Here is a 22,360-nt window from a genome sequence, read left to right on the forward strand (position 1 = left end):
GTTCCTCCCAAATTCTTCTCCATCGCACATAATGGCAATCCCATCCCGCCACCGCTCAGGCCAAAAATGTTGACATCATCCACAGCTCTCTTTACGTTACATCCTACATTTGAACCACTAGAAAACACATCCAGAATGCCGCTAGGTCTCACTGCCTCTATCATTGATACTGTGACCTAAGCCACCTCCACCTTTGCCTGGAATACTGCAAATGCACCCTAACTGATATCTCTGCTCCCACAACCCACTGTCAATACAGACTTGTCAATAGAGTTGTTATGATGATCCTATCAAATCTTAAGTCAGGGATAGGTAGTTAGCATAGTGGTTAAGATGACGCTTGGGATGCTCACTTCCCATAGCCGAGCGCCAAAATACAGTCCCAGCTTGGCTTTCTATTCCAGCTTCCCGCTGATGTGCACCATGGGAAGCAGTGGTGATGGACTGAGTAGTTGGGTCCCTCCCACTCACATGGGAAACACGGGTTGAGTCCTTAGCTCCTGACTTTGGCCTGGCCTAACCCCAATCATTGCAGGCATTTGGTGAGTGAACCAGTGGATGGGAGATCTCTGTCTCTCTCTTTGCCTTTCAGAAAAAACAAAAACAGAAAAAAGCTTCAATCAGATCAAGTTACTCCTCAGTTTCCCACCTCACTCAGAGTAAAGTTAGAAGGTCTCCACAGCATCTAGACCCCACAGCCTCTTAAACTTCATCTCCCACTCACCCCCTTGCTTAGGCTGCCTTCCCCACAGCATCTCTGTACACGGCGCTTCATCCACTGCAATATTCCAAATTTACACATGGCTTGCTCATTCATCCCCTTCAACATTACCAAAAGCTACTTCCCCAGGAGGGATGTTCTTTACCATCCTATTAAAAATTGCCCCTCTTTTCCTTCCCTCAATTTTTCTCCATAGCATCTCATTTTCTAACTTCTTATCTCATTTTCTTGTTTTACCTATCTATATCCTCCTGCAGAAAATGTAAGCCACAAGGGCACGTTTGCTGTCAAGTTAAAAAACATATATGGGGCTGGTGCTGTGGTATAGTAGGTTAAGCCTCCGCCTGTGGTGCCAGCATCCCCTGTGGTCAACAGTTGGAATGCTGGCTACTCCCCTTCCGACCCAGCTCCCTGCTAATAGCCCAGGAAAGAAGTGAAAGATGGCCCAAGTGCTTGGGCCCCCGCACCCACATGGGAGACCTGGAAGAAGGTCCTGGCTCCTGGTTTTGGATTGGTCCAGCTCTGGCCATTGCAACCATTTAGGGAGTAAACCAGTGGATGGAAGACCTCTCGCTCTATCTGACTCTCCCTCTTTCTGTAATTCTGCCTCTCAAATAAATAAATAAATCTTAAAAAATATATTATATATATACATACATATATATATATATATATATAGGTAGACACCATAAATATAGAGCTCATAAACTGTAAGTATAGAGCTCATACACCATAAGTATGAACACACCCATGAAAGTACCACTTAGATCAAGAATGTTCCTTCCCCTTCCACATCACTCTTCCCCTAAAGGCTCCACTATCTTGACTTTCAACACCATTGGTTAATTTCACCTGTTTTTGAACTTTGTACAAATGGAATCATTTACTAAGTGAAGGAAGTTAGGCATTTTACTCATTTTCCTACTGATGACATTGCATTGCTAGTTTGGCTATTGTGAGCTCTGGTACTAAGGACGTTCCTATACGTAACTTTTGGTGAGTATGTGCACACATTTCCATCAGGTAGTGCTTGGGTTTTGCCTGTGAACTTCACTGATGCCTCTTCCACCTCTAGCACCATATCTGGCACGTAAAAACACTGGACCCAGTCTAGGGTCAGCTCTCGCATTGGCTTGCACTATCTCCAGCCTCTTTACACTTTCACAGGCTTTCTTTGACATTTTTGAAGAATAATGCTCCCTACTCCAATTCTCCCCAATAGAAATTCCTCAGTTTGGGTTTGTCTCAAGTTTTCTAGTGACTAGATACAGGTTACCCAGTGTTCAACTGCTCTTCCTTGGTGATGCCAATTCTGACCACCTGGTCAAGGTTTAGTTCCATTTCTCCACTCCATAATTACTTTCAGTCCCTTACAACTAACAATGGGCCTATGGAGACATTTTAAGACTAGACTACATTCTTCATTAATATTTCCCCCCAGATTAAGTCTATGACTGATTCTTGTGTGCTATAAATCTTACTGAAATGCTTGCTCCATGTTTACATTTTCAGTCTTTATTAACTGGTTTGATAAACCAAAGTTGTACCATTGACTTTATCAACCTTTTCACTTTTTGCTTATATATTTTATGCTCTGTTTAAGAAACTTGGCTGGTGCCACAGCTCACTAGGCTAATCCTCCGCCTGCGGCGCTGGCACACTGGGTTCTAGTCCCGGTCGGGGCGCAGGATTCTGTCCCAGTTGCTCCTCTTCCAGGCCAACTCTCTGCTGTGGCCCGGGAGTGCAGTGAAGGACGGCCCAAGTGCTTGGGCCCTGCACCCCATGGGAGACCAGGAGAAGCACCTGGCTCCTGGCTTTGGATCAGCGTGGTGCGCCGGCCTCGGCGGCCATTGGAGGGTGAACCAACGGCAAAGACCTTTCTCCCTGTCACTCTCTCTCACTGTCCACTCTACCTGTCAAAAAAAAAAAAAAAAAAAGAAAAGAAAAGAAAAGAAACTCTATCTACCCCTCTAAGTACTAAAAAGATTCCCTTATCGTTTCTTCTGAAGGTTGCTGTATTTCAAGCAGTAGCAAGAATAAACCCATTTCAGGGGCTGATGTTGCAGCACAGCAAGCTAAGCTATCACCTGAAACACTGACATCCCATATTGTAACACTGGTTCAAGTCCTGACTGCTCCACTTCTGATCCAGCTCCCTGCTAATGTCCATGCGAAAGCAGTGGAAGATGGCCCTACTACTTGTGCCCCTACCATATGGGAGATCCACCTGGGGTTCCAGGTTCCTGGATTTGGCCTGAACCAGACTTGGCCTTTCAAATAAATAATTTTTTAAAAAGATTTATTCATTTATTTGAAAGGCAGAGTTATACAGAGAGAGGGACAGATAAAGAGAGAAATCTTCTGTCTGCTGGTTCACTTCCTAAATGGCTACAACAGCCAGGACTGGGCCAGGCCAAAGTCACGAGCCAGGAGCTTTATCTGGGTCTCCCACGTGGGTGCAGAGGCCCAAGCACTTGGGCCATCTTTTGCTGCTCTCCTAGGCCATTAGCAGGGAGTTGGATTGGAAGTGGAGCAGCTGGGACTCTAACTGGCACCAGTATGGGATGCCGCCACAGTGCTGGCCCCAAATAAATAAATCTTTAAAAGAACTCTGGATCTCCCGTGTAGATGACAAGGGCCCAAGTGCTTGGACTGTCTTCCGCTGCTTTCCCAAGCACATCAGCAGGGAGCTGGATTGGAAGCAGAGCAGCTGGGATTTGAACCAGCACTCTGATATGGGATGCAGGTGTTGTAAGCAGCAGGTGGCCAGCCCCAGGTCTCAATATTTCTAAAGTTAGCTTTGTGTAAGGGTCCTTCATGGAAAATGTGTATTATGAAAGAATTATGCATGGGACTCAATTTTTTTTGCACTAAAATAAACATCTTTTAATTCCATTTTCCATAAATGTTTAAAGTACCCTGTACATAATCTATTTCTGAATTTTAAATTTAGTTGTATTTTAGTGTGGTTTATATTTTAAAAATGTTTATTCTCTTTTGAAAGTAGTTAGCCTGTGGGGCATGTAATAGACATTCGCTGCTTTTACTCCTAAACAACTTAAACAAAAGGCAATTAACTTATAAGGACAGCAACTGGTGTCTTTAATAGTTAAAATGATAGCATCATTGTTTCTACTTCAAAAATGTCGGGGGAGGGAACTATTGTGCAGAAATTAACTTTTTAGGCAGGAAATAGGTGAAAAGAGAAGGAAATTATCACAATTCAAACTGATGCTTAAACTGCTGACTACAATGCCACATCTGGAAGAGGGATTAGAAAGAAGCAGCTCAGAAGGTTTACTTTCCAGTTGGGGGAACAGATCCATGTCTGTATTATTTCTACCTTTCTGCCTCTTCGTCAGCAATTGTTAAAAATATTTCAAAACCTATCAAGAGCTATTTTTCTATAGACAAAAAGGAATTGAACATAGTAATTATTTTTTTAAACACTGTTAAGTGGGTTCCTACTCTGTTTTAGAAGTGACACCTTCCATGTGCAGAACAGCCAGATGGAAACCTATCTCTTACTCCACAAGCATGGACTGAGCATCTCAGCGTATACAAAGTCCTAGGTGCCACAGCTTATGAAAAATATAGACTACATTGTTTTTGAAAGATACATATATATATAATCCGTGTCATTTTCCAATTGTGAGTGTATGTGCGTTAAAAAAAAAAAAAAAGTAAAGCAGAAGCAGAAAAACACCTGTGTGGCCCCACAAGCACTAGAATCTAAGATAGCAGTTACAGCAGCCAGAAAACCAGACCTGGCACCATCAGCTGGTGTTCAACAGAAGCCTAATCCTTTCACCAATGTTCCGGGGAAACACACAGCTGAAAAGCCCACCTGAAATGAATATACTTTTAACTTAGTCTGCCTTGTCTGACCCAACCTATGATAACTGCTCTCCAGTATTTTGTGTGGTAGTTAGTACTATGTAATCCAGATAGTATGTTTTATAGCTTTATAAAATGATAATCCACATCAATTATACTCTGTTTCAAACTGAGCAAAAAGAATCAAGATATGCCTGTGCTAGTTCATAATAGAATGACAATAAGCCTTACATGAACTCCTAATTAGAACTCAAAACTGGCTCTAGGGGTTCTATAGAAAATAGCACCGAAATAGGAGGTGAAAACCATCTTAAAGCCAGACACCATAAAATGACAACACACTAACATGAGACCTTCATTGAAATCTGAAGAGGATCTTGGGCTTCAGGTATACACAGGAGTAGTTATTTAGAAAGCATTTTAAAAATCTGGTTAAGCAACTCAGAGAATGCTAAAAGTTCTGCCAAGGTCAGCTTTTCCTTATTGAACTACTGTTCAATTATTATTTTGTAGTCTATAAAAAAATGTCACTCAAATGTCGATTCTACAAACAAAAACACGAACATTTCAATAAAGTTGTATTTTAGAGATAACGCCAATAAGATTTACAGTCATCCGTAAGTCTCCCTGTGAGATTGGCTCTAGGACTGCTGTGCATATGAAAATATCTATGGGCCAGCACTGTGGTGCAGTGGGTTAATGCCCTGGCCTGAAGCACTGGCATCCCATATGGGTGCCGGTTCGAGACCAGGCTGCTACACTTCTGATCCAGCTCTCTGCTGTAGTCTGGAAAAGCAGTAGAAGATGGCCCAAGTCCTTGGGCCCCTGCAACCGGGTGGGAAACCCAGAAGAAGCTCCTGGCTCCTGGCTTCGGATCGGTGCAGCTCCAGCCATTGCAGCCAGTTGGGGAGTGAACCATTGGATGGAAGATCTCTCTCTCTCTCTCTCTCTGTGTAACTCTGACTTTCAAATATATAGATAAATCTTTTTAAAAAAATCTAGGTGCTCGAGTATGTCATCTAATTGGCACAATAATCACATATAACCATACTTATTCTTCCACATACTTCAAAATCACATCTAGATTACTTACATTACTTAATACAATGAAAATGGCATGTAAATAATTGTTATATTATTTAGGGAATAATAACAAAAGAAAAAAGTCTGTACATGTGCAGTACACTTTTTTTTTTTAAATCGGCAGTTGGCTGAATCTACAGATACTAACTCGTGGATATAGAAGGCTGACTGTACTTATTTTTAAGGAGACACAGCTTAATTACTTCAGTGTCACTCAACCTCAATCCAAATACAAGTCTATTTAACTAAAAGGACATCTATTTTTGTCAGGAAATAACAGCTAATTTCTGGGCCACGAATTTCTATGTATGGCATTAAAAACAAAAAACAACTCCGACCTGCATGAGGTTAATTCTTCTGTTTAATGGATAACAAGGAAGCAAAGAAATGCCCTGGAACTCAAACATCACAGCACGGTTACCAAGAAGGGGCTTGGTGATTTCCTCAAAGCTCTCACCAAAGAGTTATATTAAATTTCCTTTCGGCAACAAATAAATTGGTTTCTCCCTGGTAGAAGCGTAGGTCAGTCATCTAAATCAGGGAAGCCAGGACTACACGGCTTTTACTAGAAGTGACTTAAGTGTAAGCGTGTCTCTCCCAATGGCATGTTTATGTGTCTCTGTAGAGGATTTACACTGGGGGCTGAGCGAAGGTAGGGTAGCTTGATTCCTTACCATTTAGGATTTAAAAAAACATTATCTGAACTTTAAAGTGCTATGTAAAACTGTGGAACTATCTAGCTCTTCTCTCCGTCTCCTTGGATGATGGAACATTTGGATGCACAATGGGATGAGAATGCCCTGAGGAAGGGAGAGTGCTATCCAAGGGGAACAAGAGAGACCCACGGGGCCCCCTCTCACCTGTGACACTGTGATGCTGCATTTCTTGGCCAGCTCCTCTTTGGCTTCTTCACTGGGGTAGGGGTTGCTGAGGTGTGAGTAAAAATATTCATTCAAGATTTCTGTGGCCTGTTTACTGAAGTTACGCCTTTTCCGTCTATGACAAGAGTGAAGAAAAAGAATCCCAGTTACAATCATCATTAACCAAAGAGGGATAGACTAATTAGGATCATAAAAAAATAGATTTCTATTTTTAAACACTTGTAGGGTTTAATTCATCATTGTAATATTGTAATTCATGCTCTAGGCATCCAGCAAAGTACTATCCAACTCATTTTAAGACAAAAGATTACTAAGAAAAATAGTAGAATGTGAAGCACAGTTAATTTCATTCTTTATTCCACAAATGTTTATTGAGTACCTAACATGTTGTAGGTATTTAATGAAGATGCAATGGGGACAAAACAAAGTCTACCAGGGAGCTTACAGAGACTTGGAAGACTAAGAGAGAAAGTGGAAAAATGGGGCAGAAAGACAAGCTTCACAGAAACAAATCATTACAAATTATAGTGACCTTAGCAACAATCACGGAGGAAAAGTACCAGGTATAACAAAAGTATATAAAAGGGCATCATAACATAGATGATGGAAGTGGGAAGGATTTCCTTGAAGGAGTGACATTTAATGAGACCTGGAGAATTGTGGGGAGTTACTCACAGAGCAGAGGGGAGAGGCCGGGGCAGGAGAAACAGCCCTGAAACAGAAAACAGCCCTGGCATGTCTCAAGGGCCACAGGAGGCTGAAGCACCGCAGAAGGCAGGGAATGAGTAAGATGGGTCTTGAGAGAGGGGCAGGACCAGATTATAGAGGGCTGATGGACTCCATAAGAATTTTTAAAATTTTATTCTAAGTGAATTGGAAGTTATTAATGGTTTTATGCTTCATGTTTTTAAAAGAAAGTTCTCACTGCTGAGAACAGCTGGAGGAGGGCACAAAAGGAAATGCAAAGGCTATTTAAGGAAATGACTGTTCAGGTCAAATTGAAGATTATAGTAACTTGGCACAAAGTAAGCAATGGAAATAAGATTTAAGATCTGTTTCAAAGGTAAAAGCAACAGGACCTGATGATGGACTGGAACAGGAGAGTGAGTGAGGGAGACAGAGAAGGAAGGAAAGGAAAAAAATACATCAAGAAAGATTTCTGGATTTTTCTGCCTAATTTACACAAAATTAAAATTTCCTCACATGGAAAAAACAGAAGAGGAAAAAATTTTATTTTGGCTGAGAGGGTGGTGGCAGGGTGTCAGAAGATCGAATATTAACAACATATCCTTTATATGTGGGTATTAAGATTTTAAAGAATTAGTATTTGTCAGACTTCATCTCAGATTTCCAGTAACTCGAAAATATCTTCCCCAGATATTTTCCAAATAATCCTAATGATGTTCTCAACTGTGATATCTTATACCCAGAAGAGACAGTTGGTAGCAGTTGTAAAGGTATGCACCATAAGAGATGTCACTAACATGGCAGGTTAAGTGTGTGATCTATGTGATAAGGGACAGTCAAGGGAGCCAAGAAATATAGGTCTGAAAAAATATCTCAGATTTCAGTCCTGAAATTTCTTAATTTCAATAATTTCTTAGAAGGCTAGACCATTGTTTCCTGGAGGATGACAACAAGATTCAAGATCTATCTGGAAACTAAGATCAACGCATCGGATGATGAAATGCATGGGGGAGGTGGTGAGGGAAGACATGGCAGGGAGGGAAAGGGGAGAAATAGCCCTAGAGCAGTAATGAGCATTCCTTCAGGAATTATGCATTGCTTGAAAAGCAAGACAAGACCCCAAGGAGGAGGCGCTTTGAACAGGCATGTTCTTCAGAGTTAAGCAGGGTTGAAAAGGTCTACCACGTGTCAAACCTGTAGGCATTACCTGGCTCACAGACATGGTTTGTGAAGAATATATAGTAATTACCTGCTCATAGAAATCTAGGTTTCTGGCTTCTTATGAAACATTTGAAGATCAATCCTACCAGGTCCACATTCTGGGAGAGCAGTCATAGGCTAAAGCTGAGTGATGGAGACCCCTTGAGATACGAACCCATCTGCTCTAACCCTCACCTTGCCCCAATTCCACTGTACAGAAACATGGGAGTTTGTGACTCTCATCTAAAACATGCAGTACAGCAGCAAAGCTCAGGGTAGGTGGGAAGACAGGACACAAGGACATTACTTCAGGAAATGGAGACGTGTGAAAGGAGGAATGAGAAGAAACATGCCTAAGAAAGAAGAACTGACTCATGTAGATTTTGCCTAGGGGAGGTTTTAGAAAACATAAAAAAAAAAAAAAAAGTCAGAGAATAAATTTATGGGCAGAACAGAACACTCATGAGGCATTCTGCTGTGTTTAAACTCCAGCACTTCCATTAGAAGAGAAGAGAGACCTACACAAATTTATTCTGAGAAGTTTTGCACTGGTACATGCTTCGGCTTATCCAATTACCAAGAAAATGTGTGCCTGGCCTTCTGGAAAGCCAGAATGAGAAGGGATCATATGTCTGAGTGAACATGTTTGCCTAGAGCGAACAACTTTGCCTTCTCCGTGCAGAGGACTTGCCACGAGGCACTACAAGAATAGATGGAACCAAAGCTCAGTACTTGCATTCACTTCAAGGCACAGGAAAGAATTTGGTCTTACACACATTATTTATTTTCAGGAAAACATCCTGTAGAAAATGCCTATTAACCATCTCCCCTAAGTTTCACTGCCCCCAGGGTACACCACATGCTAAATGGCTATGCCTGGGGCCAAAGTACGATGAGGCATCTATCCCAGGGCTGGTTCTGTCAGCATCCCATGTTACTAACAGCAGTCTCTGTGGTAGAAGGTACTCTCTCTGCTCCATGCTCTGCCATTCTCCTATCCTGACTCTGCTCGCTCTAGGCTCTTAATATCCTTTCTCTTCTTGGAAGAAAAATACATCCTTTATGTACATACATTATGAATGCAGTTAGTAAAAAGTAAGCATGCATGTTGACAAGAATGGGAGAAAATCAGCAGAAATAAGGATAGCAATAGTGTTAAGAGGCATTTCTTTTCTAGGAATACTTTAAGTACTTTAAATTTTTGTTACATAGTGCTTTTTATTAAAATGCTCAAACTTGGCAAACAACTTAAAATGATTTTTGTTTTCTGATGTTAGCTCTCTGGACTCTGATTTCAGCTGTTAGAAGTATAAAGTGAAACCTTTACTCATCTGGTCAGTCAACAAGTTACTGCCTTTCAGCCCATTATCATGTGAGGGGCTTGCTGGGTCTGTGGGGAATGCAAGTGTGTAAGTCTTGGCTGCTGCTTAACAATGGGAGGAGGGAAGAAATGCTCACGAAGAACCCCAGAACAGGGAGTCTGCATAGCCTGGTCTGGAGAACCGTACACATGTAGAACAGGTGGCTCAAGGAAGTTAAGGGTGGCTCCACGGGTGATTACAGTAGATTTTCAGAAGGCAAAGAGTCTAGGCCAGGCCTAGAGGATGTGCCTGTTTTATCAGATCCAACAACTCAGAGAGCTATGTTCCAGACACCCTGTCAGGTGACGACTCACCACTAGAGACCCCCTTGCGAGAGGCTTTGTTAAGGGAGGCAGAGAATGGGGTGGGTTAGAGAGAGGAAAAGAAGGATTTCTAGGCCAATGACACAATTATGACCAAGAGGAATCTCATTTTGATTGAAACAAAAGGAAGAACAGTTCAATGATAGAGAAACACTAAAAATGTTTAAAGTCCCATCTAGTAATTCTGTTTCTTTTTTTTTTTTTTCTTTCTTTTTTTTGACAGGCAGAGTGGATAGTGAGAGAGACAGACAGAGAGAAAGGTCTTCCTTTTTGCCGTTGGTTCACCCTCCAATGGCCGCTGCGGCTGGCACATCTCGCTGATCCAAAGCCAGGAGCCAGGTGCTTCTCCTGGTCTCCCATGCGGGTGCAGGGCCCAAGGACTTGGGCCATCCTCCACTGCCTTCCCGGGCCATAGCAGAGAGCTGGCCTGGAAGAGGGACAACCGGTACAGAATCCAGCGCCCTAACCAGGACTAGAACCCGGTGTGCCGGCACCGCAAGGTGGAGGATTAGCCTGTTAAGCCACGGCGCCGGCCCCATCTAGTAATTCTGTTTCTAAGAATTAATCCTTAGGAAGCAGTCCTGGTAATCAGAAAGCTTCAGTGCTTAAAGACTTTCCTCAAAACACTAGTTTTAATACAGTCTGTCTAGAATGGGCCCTCTCTTCATCTTTTTTCTCCTCTCACCTTGCTCTATTTTTCTTTACTTTTCATCACTCTATATTGCATTTCATGACACTATTGTACAGACTGCTTCAGTACATTTGTTCACCTGTTGACTATTAGCTCAATGGGGTCAAGTACACTAACCTGTCTTGTTCATCACTATATCCTCAGCCCAAACAAATATTTATGAAAGGAAGGAAGAAGTTAAAATAGAGATGAATGAGAACAGCACAAAAGTAAGAATACAATGTGTTAATTGTTCATTATATATCCATTTGGTAGCCTCTAACTATTAAAAAGCTATTTAAAATAAAAACATATTTTATGAAAAATATTTATGTACTCATGGAAAATTTTTTAAAAAGCAGACCAAATTATGTATAATAAACCATTACAACATTTTTTTAAAAAGCACCCCAAAGAAACCAAGCAAAAAAAAGAGAAGGAAATATATTAAAACATTTATTGTGATTATTTTTTCTTTAGGAAATAAAAATGTGGTTGCCTTTTATCCCTCAATCTTCTATTCTATGTATTTTCCAGATTTTCTGAAGTGAGGTTGGTGGTTTTTAAATAGAAAAAAATAAAGCAAAATCTTTACAACAGAAATGTGATTCAGAGAGGGACAGGTCAAACAAAGCCTTAAATGCCAAGGTAAGGAGAATGCATGTGTGTTACCCAGCCCTGACAAGCTACTGTGGATTTCAAGCAAAGCAATGAGGGCATCCTAGTGACGTCAGAGAAGCAGAGAAGATGAGTGGAGGGTGGGCAAGAGGGGAGTAAGGCTGGAAGCAGAGGACTGGGGAACCACGCTGGTCAAGGAACAAAAGGATGACCCTGAGCAGTACAACAAAAGATGAAAGAAAGGGGCTAACACGAAAACATTGAAAATGAAGCACTGGGGGAGTTCTAGTGACTAATTCAGTGTGGAAGAGGAAGGAACCAAAAGCAACAGAGTTCTGCTTAATCAGAAAAATGGCTGTATAATCAGGTGGCAACATGACAGAGAAAGCTCTCCTGTCCAGTGGCTCATTCTCCAAAATTCCCACACACAAATGGAGCCTTGTCAGGCTGAAGCCAGGAGCCCAGAATTCAATTTGGGTCTCCCACAGGTTGCAGGGACCCAAGTACTTGAACTACTACCTCCCAGTGTGTACATTAGCAGGAAGCTGGAATCATAAACAAGGCTAGGAGTTGAACCCGGCCACTCTGACGTGGGGAGTGGGCTTCCCAAGTGGCAGGGTAATGACTACACCAAAATGTTGCCCCATAAGACATTTTTCTTATTTATATATTTCTTAAGATTTATTTATTTATTTATTTGAAAGGCAGAGATTCAGAGAAAGACGGAGAGAGAGAGACATATTGTCCATCTGTTGGTTCACATCCCAAATGGCCAAAACGGCTGGAGCTAGGCTAGTCCAAAGGCAGGAGCCAGAAGCTTCTTTCGGGTCTCTCACTGTAGGTACAAGGGCCCAAGACCTTGGACCATTCTCCCCTGCTTTCCCACACACATTAGCAGGGAGCTGGATCAGAAGTGGACCAGCTGGGACTTGAACTGGTGCCCAAATAGGATGCCAGCACTGTAGCCGGAGGCTTAACCTTCTAGCCACAGCACTGGCCCCACCATCAAACATTTTACTTGGCTCTACAGAGAAGCTCTGGAATGAAGACTGTTCGACATACTTCGTTTTCCAAAATCAAACCATCTTATTTTCTTTAATATAGTGAGATTTAGATGATAATTATCACCTCTGTCAGATTCCAAGGGACAGAAAGAAAAACAAAATAGAAACTCCCTTCTGAAACTGAAGATTGATTATAAGCCTCAACAACATCCAAGAGGCACCCCCACAGAGGTAGCATGTATGAGGACCTGGCCTATTCTGTCACTCATTAGGTCACCACATACAATTTACTACTATAGGTATTGTATTACCTAACTGCTGTGAAACTTGGTGAAAGCTTCAAATAAAAGGGACATTTCATCCTTACAGGAGAAATTGAGAGACTTTCTCACTTGATTAGAAAGATAGTGTCTGGGATTTTGTGGTAACTTCTATCAGGTGAAATACCAATTCCTTCTTAGAACTATCAATACCTGTAAGTATTTTCTCATAATATGTACAAGCAACATAACTTTAAGGAATTCTTAGACAAACATACCTTTGTTAAAACAGAATTATATGCAGAAAATTATCCTTAAAAATCCTGTCTAGCATCAGAATTGAAAGGCTACCTAGCCCTAAAGCAGTAGTGCTCACTCTATCCGTCTCCTGAATCCTAAACTGGCAGCTCACTGCACGGCCACTCCCAGACATCCCAGACATCAAGGGACTTCATAGCAGAGTTTTACCTGTCCACTGCAGAGAAGAGCTCTGATAGCCGAATTAAACAAGAACTGATGATCAACCGGCCGATTTTACAGAAAATTATATAAAAGGCGTGAAGGAGGGGGAAAGGGAGGGGGCAGAGCCATGCAATAGATTTATTTATGACCTCACATACCTGGCATCAAGGAACCTTGATCTTAAAATCATAACTGCTTCACAAGTGCTTTGTTTGAGCTGCATCTGAATAGAACTAAATTTTCGATGGATGATGCCCACCATTCTTTCAATCTCTTTTGGGGAAATGGGACGTGTTCTACTCTGTTCTCGTAGAAGGTTCATCACATGTGTAGTGAATTCATTACATGCCTGTAATGGGGAAAAAAAATCATTCCTTAGCAATCTGATATTTTATATCATCACACTCAGACATGAACTCATCTGACTTTCCACTTCATTTACAATCACCAATGGCATTATGCAGGGCAGGGTACAATGAAAGCTAGGACACTTGTGAAATGGTGGTGAGGTAGGTGGGGCACCAATTCTGAAACTATGAATGGTCAGACATGCAAGGGAGACACAGCATTCAAGCGCCCTTCCTACCACCTTTGTCCCAGTTCCAAAATAAAGTCTTCCCATTAGAGGATGCTCTCTACCAACTCCTATGTCTAAGTAATAATATATGTTAACTATATACTAAGCATCTTCTATTTTCTCTGTGGTTTTACATTTTTCAACAAATGTTTACTTAGGACTAAGTAGTTCAAACCCTTACAAGTGCTGTAAGGGATACAGAGATGAGCAAGGTGTAGACCTGGCCTTTAGTGAGATAAAATACATAAAAAACTAACTCTCACAAAGCAAGCAGTGCAAAGTCTACCAGGAAGTTATTAAGAAGTACTTTGTCATTTCCAAGGAGAGGGTAGTCTCATCTGGAGGCTTCATGGTAAAAGCGGTATCTGGGCTTTGAAGAATGGGTAGGACTTTTAAAAGGGAGATGAAGATGGAAGTCAAAAGAAATTCTAGGCATAAGAAAAACTCTACAAAGAGTACGTGGCAAGATGGGAGAATGGCTAATAGGAAAAGAGAGCATGTGGAGAACTGGGGACTTGGGTTTGGACTAGCACATAAAGGGTCTTGTATGCACACCATTGGATAGCTGTGGTATAGGCCCAGACACACATCACCCTGTAAATAGCTCAGCTCTTCAGGGGAGGGACTGCAGGTAAGCAGGGATCAGATCTGGGTCTCAAATATTCTAGTTAACAATCTCAGATACTGTCCATTTATGTTCACCTATAGTCTTTTAGTCTACAAAACCACGTTAACTGGGCCTCCATGGAAATCCAGTACTGCCTTAGGAAATTAAGCATCAGTATATACACCTGAAGAAAAAGAACATTTTTCTGGCATTTTCGTTAAAAAGGCAGGATGAAAAAGTCTGTATCCTACTACACTCATGGCCTGGCAGGGTGAGCAGACAGAACAATCATTGATCAGTGCAAGACATATTTTGAAGCTATAATAATGTCCACTCCCCTATAGATAACCTGACATGGTTCACATAAAGCATGATGGTTTTCCTAACTGCTCATTAGAGAACTAACCTTCAAGTATATTGAATGTTTCACATACTCTAAGCTTTTCTATAAAGATTTCTAAGGTGAGGTAAAGTTAGTCTTGCTTACTGTTAGTCTTTTAAAGTCTTCAGAAATTCCAAGTCCCTTGTGAGTTATGACCTTATGGTATACAATAAACATCTGCAGATTTATACTGTCAGTGCTAGAGTAAATGTGGTTAATATCCACAAACTCATTATCTCTGAACCATGCAGGACCAGGGATAGGTTTAGACCATCTGCAATCCTTGAAATCCTATGCAAGCTGTGTGCACCTGTGTATTTCTTGGAGGAGAATCTGGAGTTTTCTTTGTTTTCAGATTCTCAAACAGTTTATAACTAAAAAATGTTAATAATTATTTTCTTAGGTTATGATACAGTAAAATATTAAACAGACTAAAACTAGTTCTTCTGTCTTTTTTTTTTTTTAATTTTTTTGACAGGCAGAGTGGACAGTGAGAGAGAGAGAGACAGAGAGAAAGGTCTTCCTTTGCTGTTGGTTCACCCTCCAATGGCCGCCGTGGCCGGCGCGCTGCGGCCGGTGCACCGCACTGATCCGATGGCAGGAGCCAGGTGCTTCTCCTGGTCTCCCATGGGGTGCAGGGCCCAAGCACTTGGGCCATCCTCCTCTGCACTCCCGGGCCACAGCAGAGAGCTGGCCTGGAAGAGGGGCATCCGGGACAGAATCCGGCGCCCCGACCGGGACTAGAACCCAGTGTGCCGGCGCCACTAAGCAGAGGATTAGCCTGTTGAGCCACGGCACCGGCTAGTTCTTCTGTCTTTAAGAAAACCAAAAAATTTTTAAATAAATTTAAGATCTTCTCCTACTGTATTACCAATTTCAACTGTTTATGCCAAGCTAGAAATAAGTAGTCACTCTGCCAAGAAATATATGTATACATTTTTTATCTTGAATTTCTCTAAAGATATTTATAGAATTTCCAAATTATATAACTAGACACACTCTAGTCTTCAGTTTTCTCATCATTAAAATGAAGAAAATTGATTAATAACTGTTTTCTCAAACTAGGATTAGCAAATTTTATAGTTCTATAGCTAGATCCATAAAATACACATTTTTGAAGTTATTTATTGGGACTGGCACTGTGGTATAGTAGGCTGAATCTCTACCTGTGGTGCCAGCATCCCGTATGGCTGCTGGTTCATGTGCCAGCTGTTCCTCTTCCAATCCAGCTCTCTGCTACGGCCTGGGAGAGCAGTAGAAGATGGCCCAAGTTCTTGGGCCCCTGCACCCATGTGGGAGACCTGAAAGAAGCTCCTGGCTCCTGGCTTTTGATTGGCCCAGCTCTGGTTGTTGCAGCCATTTGGAGAGTGAACCAGTAAGACCTTTCTCTCTGTCTCTCCCTCTCTATCTGTAATTCTACTTCTCAAATAAATAAATAAAATCTCAAAAAAAAGAGTTATTTATTATCTATTTGAAAGGCAAACAGAGATATCTTCTACTCCTGGTTCACTCTCTAAATGGTTACAACAGCCAAGTCTGGGCCAGGCTGAAGCCAGGGGCCAAGAACTCCATCCTGGTCTCCCAAGTGGGTGGCAGGGGCCCAAGCACTTGGGCCGTCTTTCACTGCCTTACCAGCACATGAGTATGGAGCTGTATGGAAGCAGAGTTCAGGACCTGAATTAGCATTCTGATACAGGCTGCTGGCTCTGCAAGAGACAGCTTAACCTGCACCACGGCACTGGCCCCTGGATCCACAGAATATTAATAGATGTTCCAAAACTACAGCACGGGGGCCAGTGCTATGGTCTAACAGGTTCAGCTGCCGCCTGCAGTGCTGGCATCCCATAGGGCACCAGTTCAAGCACCGGCTGCTCCACTTCCAATGCAGCTACCTGCTAATGTGCCTGAGAAAGCAGCAGAAGACGGCCCAAGTCCTTGGACCCTGCCACACACATGGGAGACCTGGATGAAGATCCTCGGTCCTGGCTTTGGTCATTTGGGGAGTGAAGCAGCGGATGGAAGATCTCTCTATCTCTCCCTGTTTCTAACTCTACTTTTCAAATAAATAAAATAAATCTTTAAAAAACATACAGTATGTTTGGGGACTTGCTAGGTTAACCTAAATTTTAAATGATTTTTTTGCAGCATTCCTTAATATTTCCATGTGAAAGTGCATCATAAATTTTCAAGGAGAAGTAGTATATCCAACTTCCCCCAAAAAAATTTGGTCATAAAACTTCGTATCTTTAGATCAGTGCCATACAGCAGAAATTTATCGAGAGCCACTTAGGAAATTTTTAAAAATAATAAGAATCTAAAGAATCTGGTGAAATAAATTTTTTAACAATATATTTTATTTAATCAGTGTTGAAAAATATTAACTTTTAAAATATGTAATTAACTTTAAAAAATCTTTAATTTGGTATTCTACATTCTGCTATGTTGTACTCCTTGAACTCCAGGAAGTATTTGACATTGATAGCCCAGCTCCGAGTACTTCCAGCCAGACCTTGAGTGCTCACTAGCTATACACGGCTGGTAGCTATCCCACTGGACAGCACAGCTGAAGGCATCTTGTGGAGCAATGTGCTAAGAAAAACCCTTTGGGGAATACCCACGCTAGACGAATTTTCTTTTTTTCAGTTCTTCACCACTATGCATTCACACAAGCATGTACCAAGAGCCAGAAGTGTCCTTAATGAAGCAGCACATTATTTATCTTACTACATTTCAGCACTTGCATAGCTCTAATATTTCGTGTGGACAAAATGGGAAGCCACAGAAAGCACTTCCATCACACCGAAGGATGTCTCCTTGAGGAAAAGCACAGGAACGGGTGTTCAAGTTGTGAGCTAAGTCACTTTCCAAGGAACACCATTTTTTACTTCAAACAAAATTGATAAATTATGATTATTTGAAGTTGGATATTTGGCAGGCATTTTCTCAAAAATGAACCAGTGAGCTTGTCACATCAAAAAAAAGTGACAGAATTTATGCCAATGTTAAAATATGAGTTTTCAAGTGAAAAAAAAAATCAGAATTTCAGAAAACTTGCATCTACCACTGTGAGTCTGACAGTCTCCCTATAGACTTTCTGATTGACAGTGGTGATATTAATAAATTATATTTTGATATTGTGTAATGAAACATGTCAACATTGGGAAGATATGCATAATTCAGTGAAACAATACTTCTGAAGTCATCAATTCATGCTACAAAAAACTGCATAGGTAGAAGATCTACTCAAGTACAAACTAGACCAATGGATTTTAAAGGAACAGATTACCAAAAGTTAATTGATATGATTTCAGATTTCATATTGCAACCAACCTTTACACAACTACAAATTGTCAAGTTTTGGTGTGGCATCAAAAAGAATATCCACAATTATCTGAAAAAGTCATGCATATACCTCTCTTTTTGAATGAGGTATCAGCAGGCCAGATGTTCTTCCTGTTCCTCAACCACACGGTAACAGATTGACTGCAGAAGCAGATATGACAATCAAACTGACTTCTATTAAGCTGAACATTAAAGAGTTTTGCGAAAATGTAAAAACAATTCTCACTAAATTTTGAGGGTGTTTAAAAAGAAAATATAGAGTTTTAAAGTTATTTGTATTAACATAACAGCCTACAGTTATTTTTTTTTTTTTTTGACAGGCAGAGTAGATAGTGAGAGAGAGAGAGACAGAGACAGAGAGAAAGGTCTTCCTTTGCCGTTGATTCACCCTCCAATGGCCGCTGCAGCCGCCACGGCCAGCGCGCTGCGGCCAGTGCGCCGCACTGATCCTAAGGCAGGAGCCAGGTACTTATCCTGGTCTCCCATGGGGTGCAGGGCCCAAGCACTCGGGCCATCCTCCACTGCACTCCCTGGCCACAGCAGAGAGCTGGCCTGGAAGAGGGGCAACCAGGACAGAATCCGGCGACTAGAACCTGGTGTGCCGGCGCCACTAGGCGGAAGATTCAGTTATTCTTAAATTAATACTTACAATTTCCTAGTTTAAATTCTATTATAAAAATTGATTGATATAGCTCCTCCCACAAAAAAAAAAAAACCCTCATAGAGGGGTCTCTAATAATTTTTAAGAGTTTGAGAACTGCTGTACTAGAGTATAGAAGCATTTCCAATTTGCTCATACAACTTTGCTAATTCCTCCAAACTATCACATGCATTAGAGCAACATACCTATGACAGGGGCATATGTCTTAGTGAATAATTAAACACTCCTATGTGAATGATACCTGAGATGCCAGTTCTATTAGTTTTTTTCTGGCTGGACTTTAATTTCTCTTGAATGAGTATTTGTCTATGATTTCTGAGAAGCAGCCAAAGGCTCAAATGAAGAAAAAAAAATAAAGCAAGAAAGTTTCTGCATCTAAAAACTCATAATTTCCTAAAACATTTGCTGAATGTCTCACGACTTATTAAGTGAAACCATCTATGAATGCAAAGGCTGATTAGCAATTTGGCAATAGCCCAACATTCACAGAATTCACATAGCTTTTCTTTGAACCAGTAGTTCATACATGATTAATTAGAACATCTCATTTATGTAGTGTGCACTTTAGCTCATTACTCTAAGTAAAATTCGTTAAGTATTTACATTTAGATAATTAAAATCTGGGTACACCCTTAAGAAAGATGCATACACTTTAGGCAAAGTGATTTTTTTCCTCCATACCAGTGAAAGTAAATTACAGCCTCATTTACAGCATCGCCTGCACCAGTTCAGAGCAGAGCACAACACTGCTTCATCTCCGACCCTTTAAAGGTACACTTTTTTTTTTTTAAAACAAAAAAACGCCTTAAGAATGATCAAATGATTAGAGAACAGACCTGAACAGACCCGAGGATCAGTGCTGCTCATAATACTGAAAGCTCACTTCAAACAGCTACCACACCCTCCCTCATTCCTGTAAGGCTCCATTATCATAATAGACATTTGGAGAAACTTCACTGTCCTACTGCTTTGCCAGGTAAAACTGTCAGTTAAGAACTTGCTAATCAGTGTTTATAACAGAAACGCAGATGTACCTTTTAAGCAACTAGAATATTTACCAAATGAGATTTGATTTCTTAAATTTTATGATTGGAGTAAAAAGTACTAGCAGTACTTTTTCTTTGAATCCAGCTTTGAAAACTAACTAGATGCCATTTGGTTTGTGTGTTCTAAAACACACACTGCAATGCCATGATGAACATTAAGCCTGGAAGGCTTTATCTGATAAAAATATTTTCAATCAGTGCTTATTACAAGCCTTTCTCCTTGACACTTGTTCCTTTATTCTCAAAACTCAAAACCAAGTAATTGAGCATTTCAGATAAATGTTTTAGTGATATTTTTAGGCTAATAAAACTTCCTCCCTGAGATCCACACATATTTGGTTTTCAGCATTTTCTTTAGTTTGTGGTGGTGCTTTTTTCAGTAGTAGAGACAAGATTCAACCCTTCTCTTGTCTGTAAGTTCACACCATAAAATGTAAAACTGTAAAAGCAGACAGTGTGCTAGCAATCTCTAAAGAGGATGCTGTCAAGTTGATTGTGGACAACAGATCGTAACACCTCCTATTCTGAAATCTACTTTCAACATAAAGAATAAATCTCTATTAAAAGTAGACAGCCTCAGATTCTCACTACAACCATTTTCTAGATGTCCTTCACATCTTGCAAGTAACTCCAGTCTAATGCTATGCATTTTGTGTTTATTGAATGCAATTATTAAACCTACAAATTCTTCTCAGTTTAGGATAAAAGTCAACATTTAAAGATTCATTTCTAGCCAACTAGAATGAGACCAACATGCTATGGAAGATGAAAAATCTGTTGTGCCTCAACATTCCTTACCTAATTACATGGTTCAGGACCCATCCCATGAGGGTTTTGTAGGGTTTATATTACACAATATATATTAGTTCTTTGCACAGAGTCTGGAATATGATTAATACTCAATAAATGCCAGTTATTTTGATAATGAAAATAGTAATTTTATGAAACTCCTATTTTCGTGCATGTCACTCTGCCCCAAGCAAGCCCCTACTGACGACCTAACATAGTTCTCTGCCTTCTCACTGCCTGAGTGAACATAAACATAGCTCCCAAAGAAGTTGAGGGGGGAAAGACTATTCACATACAGAACAATTCATTTTATGAATTAACTGTGTGATCATAGATACAGTTAATACAAAGAGCCAATAAACTAGAACTTGGAGGGCAGAAAGAGGTTCCATTCACCTCCTTTCAGCTGAGGAAAAGCCTCGGCATGAAAGAAGCAAAACTCTCCCCTTGGAGCAATGAAAGACAAGGCCTTGCTTGGGAACAGAACATAAAAATTGCATATAACGTGGTGTCTTTGCCTACCCTGCTTAATTCTCAAGAAACAGCAAAGCAGAATTAGGAGTTTGTGGGCTGCACAATGTGCTAATATCCATGTGTTTTAATCTAAAAAAATAAAATTATTTTCCAAGAAGGACAATTTTGCCTGCAAATGAAAATAAATTCTGTAGCTATGCTAAAGGCACAAGGATGCACCTTTACAATGGCTTAGATTCTGTACTCATTCTCCATTTCCCAAACAACCTCCTACAATCTGAAGTCCTCTACAGCCAAATGGTACCTGAATAATCTTGAGCATGTTCATTACATACACTTGGTTCTAGTGCTTTGCCTGATTTGGAGTGGATTTGAAAGACATCCATGAACTCAGAAAGCATGTTCCCAGATGCTTGGGAAGGGTTGGGACCCTACAACACTTTTGCCTTCAGTAAAAATGTATTTCAATATAATTATAGCAGATAGCTTTCAATATGTCACCTCTATTATAGCAGCTGTAAATTATAAAGTGAATTGCCTGTGTACAGCACTTCTTCTGGCACAAGCAAGTGGGAGAGCTGCACAGAACATGAAATATCTTCTTCTTTTTAACTGAGAACAAATGTGGAAGTCAAATCTCATTTGCAAAAACCAGTGTGTCCATTTCCTTCTGGTAGGGAGGTGGTGGAACCAAGAAAAATCATCCTGATTAAAGGCCTTCGATTCTTAAAATCAGGACTTCCTAGGATCCTTGGCAGAGGTTCATCAGGAATTCACCTATTCTAGTAGTTGGGCCACTAATCATAAGAACAAATTTGAAAGGTACTGTAAAGGCATTTTTCAAAACTTGTAGATAATCAGCAAGAGGATAGAAAAGCAACCATGCTTGCTGCTCAGATAAAGAAGGCATCAGGGTGCCCAAGATAGAGTATTATAAGACAGTTTGCTACAAGCTTTGGGAAATTACTATATTCCTGCTGGGTGACAGAATCAATAAGACAAAAGTAAAATAGTTTTGTTTCCTTTGGGGTGATAGTCATATTCAAAAATCTTTCTCTAATGTACTCAAATATCCCATGTCTAATAGTTCAAAAAGCATTTACAAGGGGATGTAAATGATTATCATCAGGAACATTAAATATGAGCCTATGTAATAAAGACATTGATCCAAGAACATTTTTGGGGTGGGGAAGGGATATGGCTTTAGAAATGATAGCATCCTCAAAACACACACTGAGCCTTGCAGCTTGGATTTAATTTTACTCAAACTATAGCTCTAGTCTGCTTAGCTTTGTAAATGTGGCTGTGCTTATAAGGTACTTTAATTTACTGCAGTGGTGGTGTTTGTTAATTTTATGGCAATCTAAATCTAAAT

General features: G+C 40.6%; 1 protein-coding gene across 3 annotated transcripts in view; it reads right to left on the minus strand.

Moving 5' to 3' along the window:
- Window positions 1-22,360, minus strand: part of PBX3 (PBX homeobox 3) — a 233,706-nt gene that overhangs the window by 32,219 nt on the left and 179,127 nt on the right. For all 3 annotated transcript variants that reach the window (XR_009867587.1, XM_062207528.1, XM_062207529.1), the window contains exons 4-5: window positions 13,266-13,456; window positions 6,502-6,637 (exon numbers count right to left, since the gene is read on the minus strand). Coding sequence is in view for 2 of the 3 variants with exons in the window: in XM_062207528.1 (XP_062063512.1) it covers window positions 6,502-6,637; window positions 13,266-13,456 (327 nt within the window). In the remaining variant the exon portion in view is untranslated. The remainder of the gene's footprint in view (window positions 1-6,501; window positions 6,638-13,265; window positions 13,457-22,360) is intronic.

The sequence above is a fragment of the Lepus europaeus genome, chromosome 12, assembly GCF_033115175.1.
Source record: "Lepus europaeus isolate LE1 chromosome 12, mLepTim1.pri, whole genome shotgun sequence".
Classification (NCBI taxonomy): Eukaryota; Metazoa; Chordata; class Mammalia; order Lagomorpha; family Leporidae; genus Lepus; species Lepus europaeus.